We start from the raw sequence: 21,297 nt of genomic DNA on the forward strand, positions 1-21,297 counted from the left end.
ACTAAGTTTATGCACAAATATAGTAATATTTATAATACCAAATTAGTTTCATTAAATCATAATTGAATTTATTTTCATTATAAATTGTGTTGAGTTGAAAATATTATTATTATTTTCTATAAACTTGATCAAACTTGAAGCAGTTTGACTTTAATTAAAGTCAACACGTCTTATAACCTGAATTGGAGGGAGTAGATCATATCATGGATATATTGAAACATATCATATGCACACAAGTCTTCTTACGTATATACCGTGTATACTAACTAAAAAAATATCATAACAAAGTACATATACATACTTTTAATAGTATTTTATTTATGTGTAAAGTATGATCTTCATTATATATAGGGAGAAGAAAAATATAAAATTCTGAGAGATTTATACTCTCAAAATTGTCAGATTTTTTATCTTTTTTATTACCGTTAAAATATAATAAATTTAAGGTTAATAATTTACACATCAATATTTTTCTAGATTTTTCTGATGAAATTTTTTAATTAGTGTGTACATGAGAAGACTTACGTGAATAGGATATGTTCTCTATATACATAGGAACCTACGTATCATTGACATATGGGTGAAAAATAGCTAAACGTATAATTAAAAGTGGCAAATATAAATGCCCCGAAAAAATGGTGACCAAGCAAATTATTTCGTTGCAGGAGAACACACCAACCGTAAATGGAAGGATGGACGGCTGTGATGGAACCTCCGCATACCAACGTCATTTATATCTACTTTTTTTTTGAAACATAGTACAAACGCAAGCGCTCACAACGTGCGTATACTCACCCCTATGAACACAACACGTACATCCCTATCCCTATGAGCACCTCCGGAAAACTGGGTCAGCATATCCTGAGATTGACAAAGTTACCACAGGTGCCTCGCTGTCGACGGGTACGTCACCTAATTCAGAATAAATAGCTGTAACAATTTTATACTCTTAGCAATTTTAAAAACAATGCTAAAAAAATAAACAACAATGAGATAACCTCAAAACAAACTCTAATGTCAAAATTTAAATTTTCGTTACGGCTGATAACCCGACAAGCAAACAAGTTGATAAAAAAAATGCTCGTTGACATAAACTAAATAGTAAATTTCACATAACTACATATTTAAGACTAAGTATCACAAAATTATAGATTTAGTATTGAAGTTATCATAAAACAACATATTTGATTTTGGAGTTTAAATTTTTAGTACTACCGTTATGTTGGAGCTATAAACATTATAGTTTAGTAATTAAATTGGTATTAACCTTATAGTTTTATGATAAATTTGGCGCTAACTTATATTTTTATGATACAATAAATCTGAAATTTTGTGATAGTTTGATCAAAATATATGTAGTTTTGTGAAATTTAATCTAAATTAATATAAATGTATAAGCTAACAAATAGTTTATGAGAAGTTATCTAAACAATGAATATGAAGAAAGTTCTTTTTTTTTAAAGAAATCTTTGAAAGCGTGGCAGGAATAATCCATATCTCCATTGGCATACACCTTCATGCAATCATGCAATTACCTTTGAACAAGTAGAAAATTTCGATCTATACACCAATCAATGAGGCCTTTTAAGCAGCCGTATAAGAATCCGAGCTGCATGTAGTATGTCATCACGTCCAGTGATCTGAATTTTTTTAACATTCATATATGAATTCTGTGCGTAAATTGGTCTCTCTTTTCATACACATTTCGTACGGTTTCTCACTATACACACTATATACTGTTATTTTTTAGATAATACACACTGTATACTGTTATTCAATCTCCTGACTCTCTTTGCTCCACACTTCACAGCAGCCAGTGAAGTCTGAAACTCTGACTGAGGCTGCATTATTACTGTTCTTCATCAATCTCGGCTGGAAAACACATGATGGCAGTAAGATCAGACTCACATCCGGGCCTTGGCATTGTTCTTCGCGGTGGAGCTCTGCAAATCAAATTCATTCTTTTTCAGAACAAAAGCATTCGGAAAACATGTGCGAAACTTTGCAGAATTGATTTGTTGATGTCCGAAGAACGAAAATGGGATAAGCAAAGAAGTCACTCTTTCTCACCAGAGGAACACCTTCTGCTGCCCTTTCTGACAGGTATGAGCAAGGCCTGAACAACTGGCCATGCTTCATCTCCCACTCTGATAGCCTTGCGTGAATGCGCTTTGCGCCGATGGAATCGGCCCAGTACACGATGCCACCCCTGGTTGCACAATCAGTTGAGCAGTTTGTCAGAATTCTCAAAGTTCAGCTGTTGTTGTCAGAAGCATACAATATTGTTCAGAGTTCAGCTGTTGTTATCAGGCAATTTATACATACTGTTCAGAGTTCAGTCGTTGTCAGATAAATTGAAGCGTATTTGCATTTTTCAGAGTGAGAGGAAGCACCTGTATGGTGGAAATCCCATGCCGAAGATTGAGGCGATGTCGAGGTCCGAGGCTTTGTTGGCAATGCCCTCACTGAGGACCTGGCAGGCCTCGTTGATAACAGGGAAGAACACCATCTCCACTATTTCCTTGTCGTCAAGCTTCAGTAGCTGGTACATCATTTGCACAAATAGAACTAAATAGAGATCACAGGGATATGATCTAGGATTATGGTAACATAAGAACTTTTGACTAATTATGATCTATATCAAGATACATGCAAGTTTCAATGTATGCACTAAAGTGGACGATTAATTTGTTGTCAGGATTTCACCAAACACTGAATGTTAAGTTGAGAACTGGCTTGCTTTATTTGATCACACTGATATGTATCTATGAACAACGTTGCTGTTTCAGTGTGGATAATGTACAACTATAGGTGAGTTGATTCTTTGACCTTCAATGCCCATTATACCACACTCAAGTATACTTATTTTACGGAAATATATATTCCAATTATATATTTTTATTACCATTAAGCTCTGAACAGGGTAAACAAGAATATTTATGAACAGAGAAAAAAGGGGTGTTGGAACTTTGGAAGGTGAAAACAAACCTCAAGATCAGGCACAGTTCCAGCCATTCTCCTTGACTTCTCAACATACTTGAAGATATCAGGATCAGGGATGGCCTTCCGATTACCCTCATACTTGTAAAATCCCTTTTGAGAGGCTTCGCCTGCGTAAAAGGTAAGTGGACAGTAAATGGGATTTCAGGAATACTAGCAATCTTCAAAGATCAGCAAAGAAAACCTCAAGGGAAGAAAAGAAATACTGTAGGTAATATTTGAATTATTTTACCTGTCCTTTTGTCTTCAAACATGAGAGGAATTAGCATTGACTTGTCGACACTCCCGGGGGAGTTCTCAAGGTACTGCATGCCAGAGGCAAGAGCTACTCCAAACCCAACCAGGTCTAGCAATCTGGAGAAAGTATTAAAAGGGCAATTGAAGTCTGATTCAATTCCAAGTATAACCCACATGGATTTTTTTAGCAATTTTCAGTACTAAGCATTCCATTGCAATGTGAAAACATGAATTATATTTTTTTGCCAGCAGTGTGGACATGTTTCAAGGCACATATCCACAATTGTCGCAACAAGAAACAAAAAGGTTGACCCATTGCATTCAGCTGTGCAACATTTCTCAAAACCGTTTCCAACAAATCCAACCAACTTTAGCAACATTTGTTTATTTTTTCAACACTTAGGCCATTTCCACTGTATATGTCCTGGCTATATGAAGTCAAAGGAGGAAGGGAGAGCTCCATTGTCTATAGGCTGACCTGAATGGACCCATTGGCATCCCAAATTCGGTACAAACTTGATCAATCTTGTAAACATCCATTCCACGATCAACAAGCAAGAGCGCTATACTAGTATAGGGAGAGAACATCCGGTTAACCGCAAAGCCGGTACAATTCCCAACCACTACTGGTGTCTTCTTGATCTTCTTCCCCACATCCAGCAAATCAACAACTACTTGTGGTGAGGTATGATTGGAGCGGACTATTTCCAGAAGTGGCATCACATGAGCTGGACTGTGGAGAAATTGGATTGTGTTAACTAGCTCACAAAAAAGGGTTATGCATGAATCTGATTAACACCACCTTACCTAAAAAAGTGCGCACCGGCAATGCGATCTTGGGAGTTTGTCTTCTCTCCAATCAGGTCAAGATCAATGGTAGAAGTGTTAGTGGCAAGTACACAATGGGAAGGACAGTACCGCTCCAAGTCAGCAAACACTTGCTGCTTCACCTTCACATTCTCTACAACTGCCTGTCATGATGAGAAATAAACATATGAATAATTGGATACCATCCAATATTGCTCTATGAAATATATAGCTAGATAGCAGTTAGATGTGTTACTTTCCTCAATAACTAAATCTACGTCCTTGAATCTCTCGTAATCAACGACACCTGTAAGAAGTGAGAGCGTTTTTTCGTATATCTCCTTGGTCATTTTCCCATTCCTCACACGACTCTGCAAATTTGCTGATAGAAAAAGAATATAGTGAAATATTTTGTTCCTTTTTCAGATTGGTCTGGTATCAACAAAATATTGCTATGATGTCAACAAGTGTAGCATATGGTGTACCTTTGATCCTGTCAATTCCTGCGTCCAAGAATTTGTCGTTTACTTCTTTGAGTACAACAGGATAATTACTCAGCATCAGTGCAGTTGCAATCCCAGAACCCATAAGCCCACCCCCAACAATGGCAACTTTAGATACCTTCCTAGGCATTAAACCTAAGTCTGTGATCCCAGGAACCTGTTGCAATTGTTATAAGACTGGCTTTGTCCAGCTATAATAAAAGATTGCTACAAGGTAAGCAGATGTCTCATATTTACTTTTTGAGAAAATATCTTCTTTTCTTTTTTTTTTTTAAAAAAGATAGTGATCTTTCCTTGTTCATTACCTTTGATGTCGCACGCTGTGAAAAAAAGACATGAACCAAGCTTTTACATGTATCTGAGAAAACAAGGTCCTGGAAAGCAATGGCTTCCTGCATTTATGCCGTGAACAGCTCAAGTGAATCAGTCAAAAAAAAAAACAGCTCAAGTGAATTTTAAATTTTCACAGTTAACTTTTCATTATTTCTGTCAAGCCACAGAACAGGCATTAAGCTAAATGTAGCATCATGTACCTTCCGTAGCCCAGCTTGGGGTCCTGAAACTATACCTTCCTCGATAACATCAATACAGACAAGTGGGTGCCGAAGATTGGCAGCCTGCTTCTGAACCTGAGCTCTGGCAAACTTGAGGATCTCCCTGGCCTCATCAGGAGACTCTAGCTTGTCAGTTCTACTGAGGGTATGGACCCATGGCCTTCTAGATTCGGATATATCCAAGGCCCAACGGCAGGCAGTATTCAGCAAATCATTAGGTGAAACTATGGCATCGATGAGGGCCAGCTGATGGGCCTCTTCGGCTTTAATAGGCTTGGACATCTGATGAAATGGGTTTTATTTCACTGTTAATAAGTAGAAAATGTGCAATGGCACCATAAGAACAAAAAGAAAAGGATTTGGGTGAAATCTACCAGCATCATTTCAAGTGCTTTTGTTAGTCCAACAAGGCGGGGAAGTCGTTGTGTTCCTAAAATGCAGGACCAAGGAAAATAAATTAAAATATAGGTTAATGATATATATCATAGTTTGAAGTTTGTTATCAATCAGCTTCATACATCAATAAGAAATGGAGTTTGATCACTGCTGCACTGCATCAATGTTATCAGGGAAAATAATTGGATCACTAGGACATAAAAATGCACATGACTTGACCCATTTTTAAAAAATAAGTAAAAAAAATACTACCTCCAAATGCAGGGATCACTCCAAGTTGAAGCTCTGGAAGACCTAATTGAGCCGTTGGAATCGAAATGCGTGCTTGACATACCTACACGAATAAATCCAGTTAATACTTCAATTCAGAAATTTAAAGATAAAAATAAGGTAAGCAGGTCTTATCTATACCATGGAAATTTCTAACCCTCCACCAAGAGCAGGACCGTTGATAGCAGCTACTGATGGCTTTCCAGCAGCTGATAAAGTAACAACCATGAAAGAGAATGTTATGCAATGAGTAGGCTCACCGAATTTGAGAGAGAATGCTGATAAGTGTAAATTTATATGTGCATGTCTTATTGGGGTACTTGGATCTATGGGACCTACGGCAAGTTCAGTTAGAACAGAGGTCGCAGGTCAGCATCATTTGGTTGTCTAAGTTGAAACAATGTTGGAGTGCTAATCATCTTCACAAAAGAGGCTTGCCACACCCAGCAAAATTCCCCTTATGGTTTCAAGGAGGAAGGATCATCTACTCAAGGTGTGTTCGCGGGCCATCCTCAGCATTGGGCAATCAGAAATCAATCTGCAGCAAGGGGTCTGTTTGACTGACAGACTAGTGGACAGCAAGTTCAGCAGAGATCAGGCAAGCAAGAAGGGAAGGGTTAAACTAAACTTAATTGTCACCTTGACATGCTGGTTGATTCAGAACACAAAAGGCTTTCAACAGTGCCAACTTGATTGATACTCAACACAGGTCTGAAAGCATGGATATAATTCTGGAAGGCATACAGAGAAGATCGATAGGTTGATCAAGGACAGAATGCCAGCATCTAAACTATCCTTGGTTGCTCAAGTTATCCTTGGTTGTTCATGTAAAGTTTGTTTTGTGATGCGATGGAGAAGCTGCTGTTTATTTCTATTAATCAGGTCAAACGGAACTCTCTTGTGTATTTTTCAAGAAAATCGAGAAGAGAAGGTGAATTACTCAAGTACCTTCAAGAGTATTAGTCATGACATCTATGGACACATAATCAACCTTTAGCTGCTCCGCTATTAGAAACAAAACATGACAATGTTAGTTATTAGAGTTGTAAGTGAAATAATCATAGGAAAAAAAGTTACTGAATAGGGCTACCATACCTTTGTTTCTCTGAATAGCACCAAATGTATTAATGTCTAGTCCCCCGGAAAATACTCCTCCTTTTCCTGTAGAAAATATTTCCACAGTGAATAAACGAAACTGCAAAAATCTGGATGAGAGGAAACTGGGAAAGTGTCTTCATTGCTGTCATGTGCTAACAACAAGAGGTAAGCATTTCTTAAACTGGCTTTTACCTGTGACAACAATAGCTTTAACATCATTCCTCCTAAGTGCTTCTTCATAGTGGTCCTTCAAGCTATACAAGACTGAAAAATGCACCACGGGAAAAACCTTAGAAAAAAGAACTTTGCATATAGACATGCTGTAGAAAATCCTAGGTCTTGCGCATGTTTGATACCTTGGTTTTGTTCAAAAAATTAGGCAAAAATACTCGGTGGTTGCGTGCTGGTGGTTACCATTGGCATTTCCGCAACTTGCGCCACACACGGTGACACAGATCATCCGATGATTTACTGAATATTTAACTTAAACTGTAGTTCTTCAAAGAAAATCTTTAGCTAAATTTGGAACAAGGTAGCAGATTGGACTAGTTCCCATAGCTTTGTGCACTATGATGGGACAACAGGTAGTCTACTGCCTCAGAAGACACCCAAAAGCACATCGAGAGTTTTGATGGTATCACATCATACATACGCTTGTTAGAATATTTAAGGGAACGGAATGGAAGGATGTTTCAGCAGGTGTTTGACAAGATCCAATAGCCATACACTTTGACATGTTAATTTCTAGCGATTCACATGGCATCATCAAATGGTACTAGTCTTGGATAAAAATCTAGAACGCACTACAATGCCGATGTTGCTTTTCTTTTTCGTATCAAGCAGTTTATTTCATGATAGTTTCTTTTAGAGTGAAATCACAGCTGAGGATAAGCCTCTGAAGTTAATATATGAAACTTTGGCTAATAAATGTGGTCCAAAGTGAAATTTACTCTATATAGATAATAGTTGTGCTAGTTCTGGGGAATTTAACTATTTGCCACTTTTACATTTGACAATTAACCAAATACCCTTCTTAAGATTGTACTTAAGAATTTGTCATTAGAGAGAGAAGCTTTTGTAACTTTTTGCCACTTTTTGCCCTGTGGAGTGCCACATGTGCATGCCAACATGGACCAACGTGAAAAATGACCAACCTACCCCTTCTAGCTAGTGGTAAGTTTCTCAGTTGCTAAGCCTGTCCGCATTGAATCTTAGTCATAATTCATTCACTGGAAAGATACCAAGAGAAACCAGCAACCTGCCCAATCTTCCCATTTTACCCTTTTAAATTTATAAGGCAACAACATCAATGGCACCATTCATGTTACAGTCAGTTCATTAACCTTTTGAGGCTGCATTCGGATGTCTTTTTTCTAACTTCTACTCACAGTTATTAGGATTGACCAGACCGGCGGTTGGACTGGAAAAAACCGGAACCAGGGCCTCTGCCGGTCTGAGTTCTACTCCCTCATTTTTTTTCGCACGTTTCTTTAATAACTTTTTAAATAAAATTAAGTTACTTTAAAAATATATATTAATCTATTCTTTATTTATTAAAACTCAAACTAAATTAGTCATGCGCTAATTCTTTGCTCAGTTTTACGTGAAGAGAGAAATATTTCCAAACCATGCTATCGCACACCTTAATCGAGCTCACTCCAAGTGGCACCATCCCAACAATACCAGCCAAATTGGAATACCGTTTAGCAGCTTGAAAAACGTACACGTGAAAAACGAGAGAGATGAGTTGTGAAAGTGAACAAAAGAACTCAATCTAAGTATCGTTTTGAAAGTTTGTTATAACCATCTCAGTGGATCTATTACTTCAAATATTGATTTGTTAACTGATGTGGAGGTACTCGGTCTTTAATATAGTACCTCATAAAAGTGAACAGCATCCATACCGATGCAACTGATTCGCGAAATCAATTTGTCCAAATATTATTTCTGACTCAGCTTATATTACAGACATTACTAACAAGGGTAGATTAGTCATTTCGTGTGCCTGGTCCATGCTGGCATGTATATGTGGCACTGAACAGTGCAGAAAGTGGCAAAAAAATTACAAAAGCTTCTCTCTCCAATGGCAAATTCTTAAGTGCAAATCTAAGAAGGGTATTTGGTTAATTGCCAAACCTAAAAGTGGCAAATAGTTAAATTTCCCGCTAGTTCTTGCTGAATGTATAACAGCACTATTGGCTTGTTCTGTTTTTTGTTTTTTTTTTCTGAAAAAGAAACTTATCGATGTCAAGGCAGAGCTCCTGCCAACTCTTCGAGAAAGGATAAGAAAACAAATTTTTTTAGCTATAACAGTATAAAACGTAGACGTAGAAGCGATAATTGCAGCAAGTCCCTAACACTGAAGAACCAAATTCATCCAGCCACAAACTGCAGCGGAGAAGAGGAAAGAGAGAGAGAGAGAGAGAGAGATGACCGTGGATGGAGAGGGCATTGACGGGAGGGTTGGAGATGGTGATGAGGGCGACGCCGCCGGGCCGGACCTCCATCTCCGTCCTCCCCTTCTCCGCCATCCTCTCCCTCCCTCCGCACCCGGATCTTGGCGTGGCTGCTGCTGCTGCTCCTCTCTCTCTCGGCTCTCGCTAAATAGTGAGCATCAATGGTGATGGGTTGTTGCATGGAGGGGATTGATCTTGATCAGGCGGAAAACATGGTGGGGGTTAGTTTGGAGTTGGGGATTAATCCATCCATGGCTGCCATGCCTCGTTCGTCCAGCTCCAGCAGGAGGAACTCGTGCGCACTGCTCTGCTCACCGGAGGAACGGAACGGGGATCAAAAACCGTTACGGCTTGTTTTGTAACTCGAGAGAATGGGATTGAAAGTTTACACGACAGAATTGATGATGAGATTAAGATAGGAATTTGATTTTTAATCCCAATATCTTGTTTGGTAGAGGTGATGGAAATCGATAGTGAGTTTAGTTGAAGATTAGATCATTAATAAAAACGTATGGCTGAGATTTGCTTAGACAAAGTAAAAAAGGAATTTCCTCCAAATTACCTGCCCCTACCCAGATATTGAAAAAGAGCAATTCCCTATTCTCATCTCACCAAAATTCTCATGTCTCATAACTAAACAAAACACTTAACAGCCTCATCCCTCTGAACTCCCAATCCCACCTAAAAACTCCCTCCAACCAAACGGACCGTTAGGCCTTGGTTTGGGGGGGTGTTAGGGGATTGGAGAGGCTTGCTTCGAAATAGTTTAAAATTATTTCTCTCTAATCCCTTTTTCTTGGGATTAAACTGAACAGGGCCTTACCAGAAAATCTCTCGCTGGTCCGGGTATTGAACTGTTTTCGATGGTTCCCTCCCTCTCTTTCTCTACTTGGCATATTAACGTTTTTCATTCCTTTACTTTTTCATTACGAAAAACGATTTTCATTCCTTTAACTAGTTATTCTTTTAAGTCTCTTTTAACGGAGAAAATTGTAATATTGGGACTGCAAACACGTGGGCTTCGTTGTTTTGACACTCCGAGTGGATGACAAATGGGTCCATCTGTATGTATGAAATATAGGCAGTGTCATTATAGTAAAGGTTAATGTTTGCAGTGTTATAATTGCAAATCCCCCTTTTAACGTGTTCTTAGAATTAACTAGTTGATTGGTAAATAGAAAATCCCTAACCAACTTAAAAAATTATTTTTTTAAAAAAAACTGTTTCTAATCATTTTTATAACTAATGAGTAATTATAATTTAGTGCTACTCATAAATTTTTACTTTTACGAGTACAAATTTTACTCATAAATTAATTTTATTGCTTCATACATTTTTGCGCGCATATGTATTTGAAATCACTACCCTCTAATTGGTAATAGCACCCCCCTCCAGTCACACCAGAATGAGTATCAATCCAACGTCTACAAATGATAACACAAATTGATACACTAACATATGACAAATTCATGGGGAAGGCTAATGCGCACGTACGCGCCAGCAATTTAGCTGGCACGCGCGGGCCCCCTCTCGGTTCGGTGCTTTTATTTTTATTTTTCTTTTCTTTTACGTTTTTGCGCTCAGATCTAGGTGCTTTTTTTTTTTATTTTTTCGCCATTTCTTTCTAATTTTTTTAATCTTTCGCACACCTCTTTATAAATGTAGAATTGAAAGTTTTTAATTTTGACATGAAAGTTTTAAAATTTCGACTTGAAAATTTTAAATTTTTGACTTGAAAGTTTTCAAATTTGCCTTGAAAGTTTTAAAATTTAAGTTGAATGTTTTCAAATTTTGGGTGAAAGTTTTTAAATTTGACATGAAAGTTTTCAAATCTGAGTTGAAAGTTTTTAAATCGGGGTTGAAAGTTTTCAAATCTGGGCTGAAAGTTTTAAATTTGACTTGAAAGTTTTTCAAATTTGAGATGAAAAGTTGAAATTTTTCAAAATTTGAGATGAAAAGTTGAAAGTTTTCAAAATTTGACTTAAAAAGATTCAAGTTGAAAGTTTTCAAATTTGAATTGAAAATTTTTAAATTTAAGTTAAAAGTTTTAAAATATGGGTTGAAAGCTTTCAGAATTTGACTCAGCGTATAAATTTCTTTTCAATTTATTACTTAAAAAAATCTTCGGGAAAAAACAAATCTTATCTTAATTATCGTCATTATCTATAACTAATGATTCTAAAACTAATGGATTAGCGTGGTGGAAAAAAGAATCCCGAAAAAAAATTTTCGTCGACCCGCAACCACGTATACACGTGAGCCGTGGGCCGGAAGTGCGCACCGCCGGCGCGTATGCGCGAATTAGGAATCTCGCAAATTCATGCTTCATTCTGTATTGTTTTTTTTTTTTTGAAAAAAGGACCCTTCAGCCCATGCTGCACGTAGCTAAGGCCCAAACCAGCCCACAAAGAAAAAGCAGAATCCCACCACTCCGGCCCACGAGGCCCACCACCTCAAAACCCTAGCCGCTCCCCTCGCCTCGTCTCCTCTATATAGGTATCCCTCCTCGCGCCGCCACCCTCCTTCCCCTTAGCCGGAGGCCGACACGAGGTAAGAAGCCCAGAAGCCCTAGCGCCGCCGCAGCAGCAGCAGCCATGGTGAGCTCGCCGCCGCCCGCCGACCCTGTTCGTTCCGTAGGATTTGTCTTCCCGCTCGCTGACGCTGCTGTTTGTATGTTGCTCCGCAGGGTATCGACCTCGTTGCCGGCGGGAGGAACAAGAAGACGAAGCGCACCGCGCCGAGGTCGGACGATGTCTACCTCAAGCTCCTCGTCAAGGTACGCCATGCCGCGCCCGCGCCCGCGCTGTCACCATATGGTGCTCGTGTTTGGTTTGGTAGATCTGTCCGTGCTCGGTTGCAGAAATGTCCTGTGGTTTTTGTTATCTGGTTGCTAGTTGCTCGTTTTAGCTCAATCTATGGAGAAATCTAATTGAGAATTGGCTCATCGATTTTAGCGATACAACCATGTGATGGTAGCGGAGAACACGGTTGTTCTTGCAGCTTTTGTTTTTCGGTTCTTACGGTTAGATGTTGTTTTGTAGGGTTAGTTATTAGTTATCATGAGATTTTTAGGTGAGTTTGATGGGTTAGAGCGGAAAATGGATTGTCATTTTTTTTATTTGTGTGGTACGGTTCATGTTCTGATTAGTGTTTCCTGCTTGAGTGTTGTAGCTGTACCGTTTCCTGGTGAGGAGAACCAAGAGTAACTTCAATGCCGTGATCCTCAAGAGGCTCTTCATGAGCAAGACCAACCGCCCGCCGCTCTCCCTGCGCCGCCTCGCCAAGTTCATGGAAGGCAAGGTGTGTGTCTAACCATTTCTACTGCCTGGTGCTCGAGCTTGTAACATTGGTTCCCAAGAAAATGGCATACCCATTTGTTTTTTTTTGTTGAGTTATGCATATTCAGCATGTAATCTTCTTTGTGAACAGGAGGAGAACAACATTGCTGTGATTGTTGGTACAGTCACTGATGACAAGAGGATCCAAGAGATTCCGAAAATGAAGGTTACTGCCCTGAGGTTCACGGAGACGGCTAGGGCAAGGATTGTCAATGCTGGCGGCGAGTGCCTCACCTTCGACCAGCTTGCTCTCCGTGCTCCGCTTGGGGAGAACACGGTATGCTCTCCATGCCATTCCTTGTTTTCATATGTGTTAGCTTTGTTCATAACTCCATATATTACATTATTTTAGGGTGATTCCTCTATGACTGTTTCGGGTTTGCGATTGCTCTATAACCTTACTGCAATTCAAGTAGTGACACGGTAGATGTTAATAGACTTCAGTTGTTTCTGGATAGACAAACATTGCCTACTGATACAACATACTTGTGGATCATATGTTGTCTGGGTCTATTTTAGCTGTTTGGAAAGAGGGTGGAAGTGGTAGTGGTTCCTTTGAATAGGCATGATTTTTATGTGATTTATCAAATGTGGCAATGCTTAGTTTTTGATGAAAAATCTGATGTAAAAATGTTTTTTTTCCCTTTTGGAGAAGTTATTGTCAATATGTTCGAACATGTTCCCTTGTTATTTTGCTATCTGTTGGGTTCCCAGTGATGGTTTAAATTAACCATGCTAATACTGATGTCCATTGACGAGTAAAAGTGTTTTACTGAGGGAACCATTTTCTATCTTTTTTAAAGTTCAAGAACATTAATTTTCTTTGTTTGTTCATGTGGAACTGTATTTACATTTTCTTTTGGCGATGATGATACTCTTTTACCCAGCTCATTATGAGACTTCCCTTTGTGGGTTGTCTTGGATATGAACTTTTCCTTTGTATCTGAGCTTACTTGAAAATTTCTTTGAATGTTTTCTTTTGATTCAATTCTATTAATATTTATTTTAGTTGGCTCGGTAAATTAAATCCATCTTGGGTTATGTTTTCTTCTGCAATGATGATACCTTTTTACTCAGCTCATTATGAGACTTCCCTTTGTGGGTTGTTTGGGATATGAACTTTCCCTTATACCTGAGCAGACTGGTGAATTAACACTGCATACTGTAAATATGGTACACATGATATATAATTGTGGAAAAGATGCTGAAGATGTCAACATGCTACCATTTGAACAGTTAATGAATTGATTTGACAATGATTCTTCCAATTTGTTGCAGGTCCTCTTGAGGGGTCCCAAGAATGCCCGTGAGGCCGTCAGGCACTTTGGTAAGGCTCCTGGTGTGCCGCACAGCCACACGAAGCCATATGTGCGCTCCAAGGGAAGGAAGTTCGAGAAGGCCCGTGGCAGGAGGAACAGCCGTGGATTCAAGGTCTAAGTCAGCTCCTGTTTGCAAGTGTTGCGATCGGCATTGTGCGACCGTTCTGTTTGAGCAATCGACAGTAATTAGTAGTCACTTCTCTACTGAGACTAGCAAAACTTAATTGTGTCATTTCTGAAAGATATTTTGAAGGATCCTTTCTACCTACCTACATGCGTTTGTGGGCAAGAAGACAATGTTTTTTGTTTCCTCTCTATTAGAGCTTGAAAATTTTCGCCTCCATTGCTCTCTTGGTGATAGTGAAGTCATGGGCTCATGGCTTGCTGTCATGGTGAAATGATGGTTCAGCTCATGGCTGATGTGCTTGATTATGTGGGTTTCTGTGATGTTATTGCATAAGTCAATGCCTGAAGCCACTCAACCACTCTTTTCTAAATCACCAGTTTGAAGAAACAACATTGAGCAGTAAACACTTCGCTTGTAGGTTCATCTTATTGAGCTCTTTTTAATTCACTAGATTTTTCTATAATTTGATTTGATGATAATTTGCTTGTGCTTATAAAGCACTGCAGTAACGCTTACAATTACCACTGATACTCTTATTTCAGAAAAAAAAAACAAAAAGTACAAATGATACTGCAATCAGCTAGTAGATCGATCCCTTCCAGGTTGTAGCCCTAATCTAGGGAAAAAAAAGTAAGAAAAATAAACACGTTCGTCCAAGCTCTTCTATAGCTCAGGGTATCAGAGATGTAAGATGGCCATAGACCTTCATGTTCACTGTCACTTGCAGTAAATTGGCACTTCCCAGTAACTTCAGACTCGTGCAGACAACAGATCACTACATCAGCTTTCCCAATTGTCACCACTTAAGATCACCCAATCGCCCTCACAACTGCAATCAAGAATGCCAATGAAACTTATACCATCATGCCCAAAAGGTACCTCTACTGATGGACAAGAACAACATCTACCATCCATACATCAAAAAGAGAGCTGCAAAAGATCACTACATCAGCTTTCACAATTGTCACCACTTAAGACCACCCAATCACCCTCACAACTGAAATCAAGATTCAAGAATGCCAATGAAACTTATACCAGCATGCCCAAGGTACCTCCACTGATGGACAAGAACAACATCTACCATCCATACATCAAAAAGAGAGCTGCAAATGGAGCTGTAAACTGTGATGGCAAAACTGGGTCGGATGCTCTGCCTTGGCATGGCGATGGCATCATCGGTGCTTCTCATACGCTTGATTGGTAGCGAACCCGAGGAACCCTCGGGTTGCTGTCCATTATGGATATACTGAGGGCATCAGGGCCTCCAGCTCCTTGGTTTGGCTGTAGAGGGTGCGGCGCCATTCTTCGGAGGTTTGCATTTGGTTTCTCAGGCATGCCAAGTTTCACAAAGAACATCGCGGTACAGCCCTTCCCGACGCCTTCGCTCTCGAGCCAGATGTTACCTTCCATTAGACTGACAAATCTGATATGGCAAGAGATAGTTAACATATGTTAGCACAGGGATAAATGATGCATATGTAAAATGATCCAGGGAAAAATGATGCATATGTGAAAACAATGTTTTCTTGGGATACCTTCTGGAAAGGGCCAGCCCCAATCCACTGCCACTGTTCCATTTGCCTGCGTTTTCAGGGTGTGCAAACTTTCTGAATGTGTGGGGCATATCCTGAGGGCTGATTCCGCAGCCTGTGTCTTTTACCTACAGAAATAGAAAAAAGATCAAGTCATAAAACAACTAAATGTTTAGTACGTGGTATCCTATCTTAATATCCCTCTAACACAAAACAAGGCAACTTATACAGATTGCGAGAACTAAATCAGTGGTTTGTTGGACATTAGATGCGCTACAACACACAGGTGAACTTGTGAAGCATAATAACAAGTAACAGATAAAGTTCAACCATGTATAACTATAATCTTAATAGACTGGAGATAAGAGGAAGTAGCGAACATAGAAAATGTTCATGAGCAAACCTGAACAGCCAGGTAAAAGAATCCATCAGAGACAACTGGATGGTAGTCAGGTTCATGTGGACCTCTCAAAGCATCTGGTCTGGCCATAGAAGCTGTAATCGAAACATGACCCTCCTTTGTGAACTTAATGGAGTTCCCGGCAACATTTAGGATTATTTGCATCAATCGCTTTTGATCACCAATAGCATGTAGAGGTAACTCTGGTGCCAAAGTGACCATAACCGAGAGCCTCTTGCACGCTGCTACTGGCTTAATCAAATTAACCACCTACAAGAATACAAGATGAACTACCGAGTTAATCTTAATGAAAAATAGCAAAGATCTCCATTTCTTACTTTCCAGGCAACATAACAGCAAATCCTAAATCACAGAGAGGGGACTCACATCTGTAAAGGTGGAATGCAAATTAAAAGGTGCAATTTCCAGCTCAAGACTCCCATTCTCAAGCTTTGAAACGTCCAAAACATCATTCGTAAGAGTTGCCAGAAGATCGCTACTCTTTAGTATAGTCTCAACCATTAGGCGTTGTTCAGCACTAAGATTTGTTTCTAAAAGGAGAGAGGACAAAGAAACGATTGCTCGCATAGGAGTCCGCATTTCATGGTTCATTACAGCAAGAAAATCATTACGGGCACAAATAGCCATTTCTGCCTCCCGACGTGCTGCATCAAGAGCAATGTTTTGCTCCATTAGTAGATCACGGGCCCGCATGGACTCTTCCAAAATGGCAGCATGAGACAATGCGACCGCTACCTGAATGAGAAAAATGAGGCCATGGGTTTAGGATTTTCACAATTTTCAAGAAAACTTAGTTCACAGGTCACACCAACATAAATGGTTAAATTTCTCTATTTAATTGATTCTCTAGTTCTCTACCAAACAATATCAGACTAAACCTGATATCACCAGATTCAAGATATCGGGTATCAGAAAATCACACCTTTGATTTTGATTACATATATAGAGGAATGCACATAAATGAAACTGATAACTACCTGATCAGCAACGACTTCAACAAGCTCCCGTTCATGCGGCCGCCATTCTCTTGCACTGTCTGGAGGGAGCATCAAAACCATTACTGCAAAGCTTTTTGCAGATAGCTCAGGCCAATCATTTATTTGGAAATTCGTAAGGTGCAGCAGTGGAACACGGATAGCCACAACCTCTGGTGGCACATACCTGCTTTTGTCAGCCGTTATCGAAGCTAACGGGGAGGTATGCGGAATTTTTACTACACGGTTACTATTAAAAACCTTACTGACAATGGGAAGGTTGATAGGAACAACTGATCCAATTGCTGCGCTGTTATATATCGTATGAGAGAGCTGAAGGGCCGATCCAGAGCGTGTTGGCATCCACAGGGCACACTCCGCTAAAACAAGAGTCCTTCCCAGCTCGACGAGCGTAGTTCGCAGAATGGTGTGCCTGTCAAGTGTGCTTCTTATCTCATGGGTCAGCATGTGGACATGTCTTCCTGTCTCCTCTTGTGTTCTTATAATCCCCATCTCTCTATCAAGCTCATCAGCCTTATCCTTCAGAAATCTCTCTCTCAACTTCACATTCAACAAATCAGGAATTATATGCACAAGCATCAAAGCTGTGATGCACGAAACAACCGCTGTCGCTGCTTTCGCCACTGTCAGTACCACAGCTATAGTCTTGGTATATATGGCAAAAGTCCACAAATTTATCAGGTGGGTTGCCCCACAAAGAACAATGAATGCGCCGAATTGTATAAGCACCCATCGGTAAGGGAAGAATGCTGACTTCTTAACGAAATATATGAGCTCCAAAGGGATCGAGAAGTAAGCGAGCGCAATAAAGAAGTCAGATATGTACTGATACTTTACAAGGAGATCATCCGCCTGCCAGAGCGGCTCAATGCAATCACATGATCCATCCATCTACTTATCAGCAGAAAGAGTTAATCAGGGTGTTGAAGTTCTTGAAACAAGCAGCCACCACAATCTAACCTGTGAGAGCATACCATCAAATTCTTAAACTACTTTTAAATGAAAACAACTCAAATAAAACTATGAAAAGAGAACAATTCTCAAAGTACAGAAATAATTTGTTAGACTAGAGGGAACATGAACTGCAAAAACCATAATGCATCCATAAGCAAAGTTCTACATGACAAACTCTAGTTGAGTTAAACCAGGTAAAATATTACTACCAAGATCTCTAAAAGACACAAAATGCATGCACAACAATCATCACTTAAACCATTATGGTACGTGTAAATAATTATAATCAGTCTAGTAACAAGTATGACTAAGACTAGTAACAATGAATCTGCAGCTTGCCCAAGCATGAACATATGAACAAAATACATCGAATCATCAAAACTGCTCCTAAATTAGCCCTCAAGCGAAGTGCAGTAAGCAAAGCTTTACCAAGAAACACTAACCTGGATCTCTGAGAAGGTTCAGACTGGAGTACGCGTCGAAATAGCTCGACCTCGACAGAACCACGCAAAGAATCCACCCCCAAGAACCACGCGAAATGCAAGAAATGATGTAGCTTTACTCTCTGAATCGCATCAAAACCTCCCCCAAATCCCCCCCTAAAGCTGCACCGATTCCAGCACGGCGAAGCCAAGAATCACCAGTACCAAGAAACGGGGAAAAGAACAGAGCTCCTCGCTTCAAACCGAAGCAAGAACTCCCGAGGTGTTGACCTGAACCGAGAGACGAACAACCAGAGCTCCCGGCTCGATCTGATTTGTCATCTCTGCTGCAGCAGCAGCAGCCGCGGATGGGTTGGATTCAGGGAGTGCTTCGGATTATTAGCGTTAAAAAAAAAGCTCTTATTTTTTCTTGGTATTGATTGGATGTGAAAGCGAGGACGGCACACTCCGCCGCTAATCAGGAACAGAAAAACTAATGCCTTTCTCTCTCTCAGCTTAGAAAAAGAATCAAACGAGTCAGCACTTGTAAGATTTTTCAAGAAAGAAGGGCCACTTTCATTCGTAGGAAAAGTGTAAGAAATTTAAAGAATTTCAATCCTATAGAAAAAATTCCTATGAAAACCTTTAAAATAAAGGATTGAATCATATACTATCCTTTAAAATTCCTATGGAATGGCTAATCCTATAGAGATTTTGGAGGAAAGTTAGCAAGAGGTCCAACCACTTGTAAAAAATCATAGTTTATCTCTCTCATCTGATTCCTACGTTTTTCATGTGGTCTAATTAAACGGTCATTTCTGTATTTTTCATGTATATTACTCTGTTTTACATCTGTATTCCTATCTGTTTTACATCTGTATTCCTATCAAAATCCTACGTTTTTTTATTCCTACGATTCAAAGGGCCCGAAATTCGATTTGTTTCAAGTTGCATATGGGAATAGGCATGTGCGTATGGGCGCACTACTACTTTGTTAGTTAGAATATACTACGTATATGGTCCTGTCTAAAATAGTCGAAATTGATTAGATAATCTGATTTTGTGATAGATAAAGTAAGAGTATAAATGAATAAATTAACTTATATAAAGTAAAGAAAAATATTTTAGAAAAATATTTTGGGAAAACTTCATATAAGAAGTTTCTGCACGAAATAATCGTTTAGAAGTCTAAGCTTGGAAAGGAAAAAAAATCATAACTAGTAAGAATTAGAAAAGAACATGGCATAAAATTATGCAATTTGGCTCTGAATTACTGATGACATAAAATTCAGATATGACAATTTTTTTCTTTTTTTTTCTTGCTATCATATCATCCTCACTAGTATAGTTACTGTACTCCCTCCGTCTCATAATATAAGGAATTTTAAGTTTTTGCTTGCACCGTTTGACCACTCGTCTTATTCAAAAAAATTTGAAATTATTATTTACTTTTTTGTGACTTACTTTATTATCCAAAGTACTTTAAGCGCAACTTTTTATTTTTTTATATTTGCACAAATTTTTTAAATAAGACGAGTAATCAAACAGAATAAACAAATACTCAAAATCCATAGACGGAGAGAGTATTAGACTATAACCAATGCATGGATGGTTATCATTAGATTTGTTAATTGGTGCGACAGAGAATCATTTTTTTAGTGGAGGATTAGGCTATCTCGGATGAAGGTGACAGTGGGGACTGGATGCATTGCACCTGCTTAATGCATGGACATGTGAGAGAGACGTTTGGAGTTTACTCGACCTAAAGGCTAAACAGAGAGAGAAAGGTCGTTGCTTTTTTGACCCATTCTCACATCAATTGCTTGCCTGTGATTTCCACGTGTCTCCCAGAACCTCTCTGATTGTGTGAAAAAAATTACAATTTTTGAATTTATTAAAAACCAGCTCCTTTTCTTACTAATTTTACTTAGAAGTACTAAACTTTAGGTTTAGCTGTTTAGGGCACATGGCACAGAAAGTGGTGAATCTGAGATGCCAACATTATTTTACAGGAAAGATTTTGGATTAAAAAGATTCAAAACATGTATGGAACCCAGGAAAATGATACTCATTTTGAGCCTCTTCGGTTCCGGATTCCAAATCACATGATGGGAAAAACACAAAAAATAACATATAAATACACGTGCAAAAATAAAAGATGGACATGAATTTTTTTCATTCCATGAGCTAAAAAAAAGAGAATGGATGTTTTCACTTCTATGGAATCGGTACGTTTTAGAAAGGTCTTGGAGGATTGGTATATGATTTTAATAGAAAATTTTCATTTGAATCCTATGAACCAAATACATGAATAGTGTGTATTCAAGATAAATTGAGATTTCCTATACGAATCTTTCAAATCGAACAAGGCTAGGCATTTTTTTGGTAACTTTTAAGCCAGGATACATGAAAAAAGGGAAAAGATATTTAGATAAGACATTAAGCATTTGTTTTCAGCGATGTAAACCAAACCGAGTGATGAAATGATGAAGAAACTCAATCAGTTCTAGAAGGCAAAATTGTCCGTGCTCTCTCCGGGCTAACAACATTTATCATTCTTGACAAGGACGCGGTCTTAAAAAACAATTTAACATTTATTTTTTATTATAATATAAATAAAAATATCAATAAAATATTATTTTTAAGTATATTTTTAAGACTAACCTATATACCTTTTAAGATAAATATTTTAGAAATTATTCATAGTCAAATATTTTAAAATTTTAACCTCAGCTTTATTCGATAAGTATTATTAACTAGAGAGCTTGTTAATCACACCTAAAAGAAATTAGGGTATTGTAGTAATTTGTGGGAGGAGCTAATAATTTTCCGAAGAGTACACTTAGACCTATACCGCTTTAATATCTT

At 38.7% G+C, this 21,297-nt stretch overlaps 3 protein-coding genes and 3 non-coding genes across 7 annotated transcripts; 4 read left to right on the top strand and 2 right to left on the bottom strand.

The window, feature by feature from the left end:
- Positions 1-1,546: 1,546 nt before the first annotated feature.
- Positions 1,547-9,650, bottom strand: LOC4337848 (glyoxysomal fatty acid beta-oxidation multifunctional protein MFP-a). 2 transcript variants are annotated; one of them, XM_066310387.1, is made up of 18 exons: positions 9,300-9,650; positions 7,058-7,129; positions 6,863-6,928; positions 6,716-6,772; positions 5,909-5,976; positions 5,750-5,831; positions 5,476-5,531; positions 5,081-5,383; positions 4,853-4,939; positions 4,530-4,704; positions 4,304-4,426; positions 4,045-4,207; positions 3,716-3,970; positions 3,233-3,354; positions 2,989-3,110; positions 2,394-2,542; positions 2,071-2,209; positions 1,547-1,943 (listed from the first exon to the last, which is right to left on the bottom strand). In XM_066310387.1, exons 1-18 carry the CDS (start codon positions 9,394-9,396, stop codon positions 1,905-1,907), a joined length of 2,175 nt encoding a protein of 724 aa, XP_066166484.1. In that variant the 5' UTR covers positions 9,397-9,650; the 3' UTR covers positions 1,547-1,904. The 2 variants fall into 2 exon arrangements, with proteins under 2 accessions (XP_066166484.1, XP_066166483.1); XM_066310386.1 differs by having other exon boundaries at positions 4,045-4,204; positions 4,301-4,426.
- Positions 9,651-11,840: 2,190 nt separating this feature from the next.
- LOC4337849 (60S ribosomal protein L18-3) lies at positions 11,841-14,462 on the top strand. Its single transcript, NM_001420207.1, has 5 exons — positions 11,841-11,918; positions 12,008-12,097; positions 12,493-12,621; positions 12,751-12,936; positions 13,938-14,462. Exons 1-5 carry the CDS (start codon positions 11,916-11,918, stop codon positions 14,094-14,096), a joined length of 567 nt encoding a protein of 188 aa, NP_001407136.1. The 5' UTR covers positions 11,841-11,915; the 3' UTR covers positions 14,097-14,462.
- On the top strand, positions 13,366-13,442 carry LOC112939117 (small nucleolar RNA snoR53Y). Its single transcript, XR_003242659.1, has one exon. It is a non-coding gene; the product is annotated as a small nucleolar RNA snoR53Y (small nucleolar RNA).
- LOC112939159 (small nucleolar RNA SNORD29) lies at positions 13,520-13,611 on the top strand. Its single transcript, XR_003242701.1, has one exon. It is a non-coding gene; the product is annotated as a small nucleolar RNA SNORD29 (small nucleolar RNA).
- Positions 13,710-13,800, top strand: LOC112939148 (small nucleolar RNA SNORD29). Its single transcript, XR_003242690.1, has one exon. It is a non-coding gene; the product is annotated as a small nucleolar RNA SNORD29 (small nucleolar RNA).
- Positions 14,463-14,564: 102 nt separating the features above from the next.
- On the bottom strand, positions 14,565-18,924 carry LOC4337850 (probable ethylene response sensor 2). Its single transcript, NM_001420206.1, has 6 exons — positions 18,451-18,924; positions 17,036-18,013; positions 16,425-16,793; positions 16,041-16,307; positions 15,641-15,765; positions 14,565-15,528 (listed from the first exon to the last, which is right to left on the bottom strand). The coding sequence occupies exons 2-6, from the start codon at positions 17,942-17,944 to the stop codon at positions 15,291-15,293; spliced, it is 1,908 nt and encodes a 635-aa protein (NP_001407135.1). The 5' UTR covers positions 17,945-18,013; positions 18,451-18,924; the 3' UTR covers positions 14,565-15,290.
- Positions 18,925-21,297: the final 2,373 nt, after the last annotated feature.

Source organism: Oryza sativa, chromosome 5, assembly GCF_034140825.1.
Source record: "Oryza sativa Japonica Group chromosome 5, ASM3414082v1".
In the NCBI taxonomy this organism is placed as follows: Eukaryota; Viridiplantae; Streptophyta; class Magnoliopsida; order Poales; family Poaceae; genus Oryza; species Oryza sativa.

Bases quoted from the DNA above. Each gene is read 5' to 3' on its own strand.
- LOC4337849 (NM_001420207.1), top strand. The intron at 12,098-12,492 runs GTACGCCATGCC...TGAGTGTTGTAG, and splicing joins ACCTCAAGCTCCTCGTCAAG to CTGTACCGTTTCCTGGTGAG. The intron at 12,937-13,937 runs GTATGCTCTCCA...AATTTGTTGCAG, and splicing joins CTCCGCTTGGGGAGAACACG to GTCCTCTTGAGGGGTCCCAA.
- LOC4337850 (NM_001420206.1), bottom strand. From the start codon at position 17,944: ATGGATGGATCATGTGATTGCATTGAGCCGCTCTGGCAGGCGGATGAT. The intron at 16,794-17,035 runs GTAGTTATCAGT...TTTCTCATTCAG, and splicing joins TTGAAGTCGTTGCTGATCAG to GTAGCGGTCGCATTGTCTCA. The intron at 15,529-15,640 runs GTATCCCAAGAA...TTGCCATATCAG, and splicing joins GGGCTGGCCCTTTCCAGAAG to ATTTGTCAGTCTAATGGAAG.
- LOC4337848 (XM_066310387.1), bottom strand. From the start codon at position 9,396: ATGGCGGAGAAGGGGAGGACGGAGATGGAGGTCCGGCCCGGCGGCGTC. The intron at 6,773-6,862 runs GTATGGTAGCCC...TGTTTCTAATAG, and splicing joins TGCTATTCAGAGAAACAAAG to CGGAGCAGCTAAAGGTTGAT. The intron at 5,384-5,475 runs GTAGATTTCACC...CCATTTCATCAG, and splicing joins AAGCACTTGAAATGATGCTG to ATGTCCAAGCCTATTAAAGC.